A 7207-nucleotide genomic window follows, 5' to 3' on the forward strand; every position below is an offset into this window, starting at 1 on the left:
AACGTCTTTCTTCAACATCGGCTCGCCACAATTAATATTGTGAGAGATAAAGATCAAAACTTTAAGGGTATTTACGTCAATCCACTTAACAGGTCAAGATTTAACTACTCCAGACATGACGTGCATGGTGATGCAGTCCTTGGTTGTAAAGCGTTGAAGCAATACTGCAGTATGCATGCAGTGGGAGTACTGGGGGCCTTGCAGACGCACATTTCTTTTTCAAACACAGCTTTATTTCAGTGCTACGGCTTTGTGGAATAGCCTTGTTGTCGAACCACGAACAGCAGGTATTATACCCTATTATTCCCTAGATCAATCAGTCCTAGTGATTAAAGTGCTAGGTCATTCTAGAAACTCGTCTTTAAACATGCAGGAAACGCGACTGACGAGTCTAAACTTCCCTTTCTAACTTTCCTCTCCAAACAGATACGTATAAGTTTGACGGGAATCCCGTCTGGACGAGAAACTCGTGTTATTAATTTGAATGTAGATGGATAAACAAGACGAGCCTCTCAAATATATAACAAGCCGATAAAGACAAAACTATATTAATATAGCGAAGGGAAAAAAACAAACTGATTATCCGTACTATAAATATCGCAGCTTTTTCTGACCATGCAGTCATTCGTTTAAATATTTAATTTAACGATCCGTATTCATATTTAGATGGATTTTCACAGTTAAATTAATACTCTTTCTTTACCTTTCCGTTTCTCTTACTCTCTGCTATTGTTAGACTCCCATGCTATGCATACTTGTGCCCATATCCAAGTATGCTCCAGATCGCAGAAATATAAATTCTTTTCATATCATTAATGTCTGTGCCGTATTTCTTTAAACCTGTACTAGAAAAAGTCGCTTTAATGCCTTTCCTACAATGATATTCAGTGTTTGTCTCCCCAATTGTCAACAACATCCTTCGCACAGAAGGTAATTATTTTTCGTAGAAAAGCGTTCTCATAATCGTTCTCATTTTCGTTCTCATATTCGTTCTCATATTCGTTCTGAATCTGATATTCGTTCTCATATTCGTTCTCATATTCGTTCTCATATTGGTTCTCATATTCGTTCTCATATTCGTTCTCATATTCGTTCTCATATTCGTTCTCATATTCGTTCTCATATTCGTTCTCATATTCGTTCTCATATTCATACTCATAGGTCGATGTCCCTCCCTAAAACTCAAATTAAATCTTGTGTAAAACATTGATTCCGAAAAATCGTCTAGGTAACTTATAATTTAATACCCATGCAGTTTTTGCAAGTCAAGTGAATCTAAATTACAGCCACGTGAAGATGCTTCGAGTAAGAACATCATAGTTATAGAAATGAACAACAAAACAATGCATGTTTGGTTAGCCAAGCGCAAGTCAGGTTGATCGGCAAGCAACTGCGCGATACGTCAAACCCACTGAGCTATACTATAATTCCTAGAGGGAGTGCTCGCCATCATAAAGTGCAGCCAGAAAGATGGCGGATTTTGAGCTTTGCTGACGCCAAATGGTCCTAAATGGCCTGGGTTGTTACCGCTGACATACCGCTATCAAAAGACAAAAAATGAATCATCTCTCTCCTGATTTTTGATAAAAAATACTTTTGGTTTTCAGTGAGTAATTATTTCCTAATGTTTTGTTTTTAAAATAGTAAATTCAAATTGTTTCTTCGTTTCCGAGCTTTCCCTGTTTTACAAATTACGCGAAGATGTGGTTTCTTGATCTATACTTGTGATGTTTTAAACGTTTTTATCGGAAGAGAATCAGGTAATCTTTTTTAAATATTTTCGTTTCTTTCGTCTGAACTTTAGTCTTTAGTATATAAGCTCAAAGCCAGTATAAGTCTATAAAAAGTTATATTATGAAAAGCAAAAATGTTTGCCAAGAACATATTTTGATTTCATTTCTATATTTATTATCAATAAAAGTTTTATTGCCATGTTACAGACAGTGAACTAGTTTTTTATGCCAGCCTTTTTGGTAAATTTTCATAATGCAATTTTTTCAAAATTAATAGCCAAACTTTTAGTAGAATGTACACAATTTTACGTCTGTGGGTATGTGGCAGACTGTATATTTTTAGCTGAACAAGACATACTAGTCACTTTATATTGATTTATTTGCCACACGTTCTGATACAAAATAAGATATTTAACAACCACTGGAGTCAGTGGAGTGGCTGTTAAAGCCTAATATTTTCTTTGACAAGATTTATTATGGTTTAATAGTTATAATTTCTGTATCTTGTACTCACTTTGTAACTATTAACTAGAAATACATGCATGCAGCAACCCCTCGCCATTTTAAACAAAGCAAAATACTTCGTGCGCTACCAAGACCTAACTTTCTACGCTAATATTATGAAATAACTCGTGCAAATTTTTGGGAAACAAAGACAGTCGTAAAGCTAGGTGAACAGAAATCACCTGTTTGCCTGCTGCATTACGTTGCAGTTTAAGTGAGTGTTAAACTTTTCTATAGCTAAACCTGTATCGATGAGGAGCTGAGTAAAACATTTATGATATTAACTTTGATTATAATTTGATTAGTTTAGTTTTATTGACGTTTAATGTAGAGCACGAGGTTCACTAGGTAATATGAGCTGATTATCACGAACTGTAGTCTGCATGTATGTGAGAACACGTTTTGTGTGCAACTGGTAAATTTACTCTGTTCTGTGCTAACCTGTGAAAATACGGTTTATGGATTAATACTGGGAAAGATATGTAGAACGCAGAAACCCGGCAAGAAGTAAGTGAAGATCAACGTTTATATGTAATTTACATAGCATTCGAATATGATAATAAGCACATGTAATCTAATCTGTATTTAGCTATAATTTGTTAATCCTTATTTTATAGATCGAATAATTTTAATTCAAATACGAATTTCATCAAAATAAAATTCCACAAATTATACGATTCCGTGTACTGCGTTCTGATACACCACAACCTTCAAAACATCAAAACAGCACAAATAATTATAATAACCATACAAGCACTATAAAACGTCGAATGTTGTTTCTCAATTATTTATTTCATTCAATGATTTTAGCGACTATATAAGCTGCAAAGTAATATTTGTTTTATCAAAACTCTGAAGTACACTTTTGAGAATTCTTTTTAAAGTTTAAGCGATTATGTAAAGCCTTAAACGGTTGGTTAGCTCCTTGTAAAACGACATACCAAGCTCGTACTGGTCAAAATAACAATGCATTCTTACAGCAAACACTGAATAAGCAAAATATAGACACCTACCACTTCAAAGATTATAAACTACGAGTCGTTCCTATTTCACCAACTGTTTCTGTAAAATGACGGTTGAAGTGCTGACGCTCTCATGCATGTTCTCTTTTTGTGTTAGCCAATCAGCAAGTTTTAGACGACCGTTCTTTCTTCGTTCAAATTTCGCGCATGCGCATAACTACCATGACCATTGAACGTCCATGATATTTGGGCAACTTTGGATTCGCCTATGTTCTGTCAGAATACCCGGGTGTAATTCTTAAACTCTGGGCGGGATTAGTACGCTCGCACGACGCTTCGCGCTGGCTAGGGGATAAAGGATGGACTAAATTGAGTACAGTGAGACTTATCAGATTTCTCTTATTTTGCAGGAATAAGAAGCCAAATAGAAAAATAAAAAAGGTGGCTTGCATCCTTTCATTCCTTTGTTCTGAAATAATGAATTAGAGCCAAATGCAATGTATCATACACATGAGCTGCTCATTGATTATGCCATGTTGACGTGATTTTAACCTTTTCCTTACAGTTTAATAGTCATTCAAATGAATGAATAAAAACATTGCCTAAGCATTATTCTGTCTCAAATCAGTAACAACCTTTCTTAATTTCCTAAACCATTCCCCCCAAGAGGGCTGATTAATGGGGATAATTCAGAGCGTGAATAAGCCCTGTTGCATTGTGAAAGATTCTTTCTGCAGCAAATGAAAGCTACACCAGTTGGCAACATAGCAGCTATAATTTCTGAAATACAATTCTCAATATGTACTAAACATGCTCATAATGGTCAACATCAAAGGTATTACACTGTATCAAGGTGCATCCATGGTCAGGAATGCTAAATGAGCAATGCTATAAATCAAATATGACTTAGCTGAAATTGTATTTTTTGCACATAAAATGTTGATTAATGCCTTTGAGTCTAGAAAGCTTCAATTTATCTGCATAAAAGATCCAAACAATTTTTCGCATACAAAAAATTAAGAAATTCTTAGACGTTTCCTCTAGAATTTTAAAGATCAATTGGATTTCATGCGGATTGTAAAATAAACATGAATGAATCAATGAAACTCGGAAAAGTGAAAATTACCAGTGAGGTAGTTGACTTTTTTCCCCATATTTTTTGCAGTTATCATACTTATTTGTTCTTGTATTTGTAAAAACAACGCGTATGACTGGTATACATCTTGAAATAATGTTTTTTTTCGTATTATATTTAATAAAATATATCGAAAACAACGAGGTTTCGCACAAAATAAACATTTTCCAAAAATCCAGGAGGGGAATCTTTTCGAAGCGGGCTCAGATTTGAGCGTGGTCAGTGGTAACTACCATAGCCATTTAGGACCAAGTTGCGTCAACAGAGCTTCTGCGTAGTGCGCAGAAAACAATGTCCGCCATGTTTTCAGCTTCAAAAAGATGGCGGTGAAGTTACTGAAATTCGAGGAGCACTCCCATGAATTATAGTATAGCTAAGTGGTCAAACCGGTCAAAGAAAATAATAATTTTTATTATTATTAAATGAGCGTTAGTTAGCAAATTGGAAACGAAACGGAAATCAGAAGTTCGGTCGTCAGAGAAATTTTATCCTCCACAATTGCACAAGACATTATAGGGTATATTAATTTAACAGCAAACTAAGGTACTCTGCATTTATATCTAGTAAACGGATTTGGACATTAAGACATGTAACTGTACATGTACACGAAATTATTGATCCATTTTATGAATACACATTTACCAATTCTAACAGCAGCTAGTATTAATGCGTTGGGAGACAATGTGACCAATAAAATATTATTCCAATATCACAATAATTTGCATCATAGATCTATCTTTGTTTGACCGCCGATCGCTCGCTTATCACTGAACCTGTAAATCTTCAGTAAATCTAACTGCCTATTCGTTCCGATAGGGGGATAGATTATCTACTAGATCGATCGAACGTAAAAGCCCGCTTCGACAATAAATGTATATCGATGATGGATTATTAAAGACCAACATGTAAAAACTAAACAGAAAAAATACATAATTCATGAGCCACGCCACGTTCTGTTCACTTTTAATAATCCGTTTAGCGTTTGTCCTACCTCTGTCCCCAATAGCTAACCCTGTTAAGGAATATTTCCACGATATTTGTCAACGACTTCCGAGCTACAATTTTTGACCTCGCGCAACACAAAACAACGCTTCTCTCTCCTCCCCAAAGCCACCTATAACTTACAAGTAATTTATGCAGCAGCAACATTACAGTAAATAATTAATGCCGTAGTTTCCAAACAAGGCAGACGAATTGTAAAACCTAGCCTATTAACGGTGCATGGCTATATATTGACTATTAATTTATGCCAACAAAATTAATTGCTACGTTTAAAACGGCAAGGGTTTGCTGCATGAAAGTATTTCTAGTTACAATTAAATAGGGCGTGTGATGACATGAATTTGTGAATATTTTCAGAACATGTACTCATCATCATGCAGCCTGGATCTAGAAACTGAAACTGGAACTCAAAGGCCACTTGAGTGCAATTTTAGTAATAAGAGTTTTTTTCAATCAAGCCATTTAAAAAGAAATAAAAGGACACATACGAGGGAGAAGCCACATGAATGTGATGTTTGTAAGAAGAGATTTCGTGAAAGGAGCGATTTAACAAGACATAAGAAAATACACACTAGAGAGAAACCTTATAAATGTGATTTTTGTAAGAAGATATTTTCACATGTTAGTATTTTGGTTAATCATCAAAAAACGCACACCGGAGGAAAGCCTTATAAGTGTGATTTCTGTAACAAGCAATTTTCACGCAGTTACTATCTGGCTATACATAAAAGAACACACACTGGCGAGAAACTTTATGAATGTGATGTTTGTAAGAAAAGATTTTCGCGTCGTAACAATTTGGTTAGACATCAAAGAACACACACTGGGGAAAAGCCTTATGAATGCGATGTTTGTAAGAAGAATTTTTCACGTGCTAATAATTTATTTACCCATCAAAAAACACACACTGGGGAGAAACCTTATGAATGTGAGATTTGTAAGACGAGATTTTCGCGTAGTAATAATTTAGTTAGACACCAAAGAACTCACACTGGAGAGAAACCTCATGAATGTGATATTTGTAAGAAGAGATTCTTACAGTCTGCTGGCTTAGCCAAACATAAAAGGACGCACACTGGAGAAAAACCTTATGAATGTGATGTTTGTAAGCAGCGTTTCTCACAGTATGGTGGCTTAGCTAGACATCAAAGAACACACACTGGAGAGAAAGATTATGAATGTGATGTTTGCGAGAGAAGGTTTTGCACTTTTGCTCAATTGACTTGTCATAAAAGAACACACACAGGAGAAAAACCTTATGAATGCGATATTTGTAAAAAGAGATTCGCGCAATTTAGTAGTGTGGCTAGACATAAACGAATACACACTGGAGAGAAACCTTATGAATGTGATATTTGTAAGAAGAGATTCTTACAGTGTGGGGGCTTATCAAGACATACAAAAATACACGCTAGACAGAAACCTCTTGAATTTGATGCTTGTGAGAGAGATTTCGAGATTCTTCTGACATAATACACTGAATATAGTAAGTACACTATCGAAATCGAAACGAAAACTGTTAATTTTTGGTAAATAAGCTTGTAGGTGCACCACGTAAGCTTAGTTAGCTTGTATTACCAACAACCTAATTTACTTATTAATGTCGCCATGCAAGCATACAAGAATATTATTAATTTTGGATTAAAGTTTATTATCGAATTACACCAGGCATTTTGGTATATGTATTTTGCTGTTGTTGAATAGTTTAACAACCTTTTGATATTTCAAAGGTTGATAATTTTTATAAAAAGGCTTTCTATCAGATTGTAAATATGTACCACCGGATACACATGTGATGGCATGCAATCGTGTAATTTTTGAAAAATGAACAATGTTATTGTAAAGAGCTTAAATGTTTTATTAGAACATAG

The 7207-nt window shown here is 34.9% G+C and overlaps 2 protein-coding genes across 2 annotated transcripts; one reads left to right on the forward strand and one right to left on the reverse strand.

The window, feature by feature from the left end:
- Positions 1 to 884: 884 nt before the first annotated feature.
- On the reverse strand, positions 885 to 1536 carry LOC114533967 (myb-like protein X). The gene is made up of 2 exons (XM_028555605.1): positions 1528 to 1536; positions 885 to 1175 (listed from the first exon to the last, which is right to left on the reverse strand). Exons 1-2 carry the CDS (start codon positions 1534 to 1536, stop codon positions 885 to 887), a joined length of 300 nt encoding a protein of 99 aa, XP_028411406.1.
- Positions 1537 to 5696: 4160 nt separating this feature from the next.
- On the forward strand, positions 5697 to 6680 carry LOC114533968 (zinc finger protein 436-like; the record flags this gene model as incomplete). The annotated part of the gene is made up of 1 exon (XM_028555606.1): positions 5697 to 6680. A coding segment is annotated over exon 1 (984 nt), but the record flags the coding sequence as incomplete, so codon positions are not given.
- Positions 6681 to 7207: the final 527 nt, after the last annotated feature.

The sequence above is a fragment of the Dendronephthya gigantea genome, unplaced genomic scaffold, assembly GCF_004324835.1.
Source record: "Dendronephthya gigantea isolate DGI-Jeju-01 unplaced genomic scaffold, DenGig_1.0 000096F, whole genome shotgun sequence".
Lineage (NCBI taxonomy): Eukaryota > Metazoa > Cnidaria > Anthozoa > Malacalcyonacea > Nephtheidae > Dendronephthya > Dendronephthya gigantea.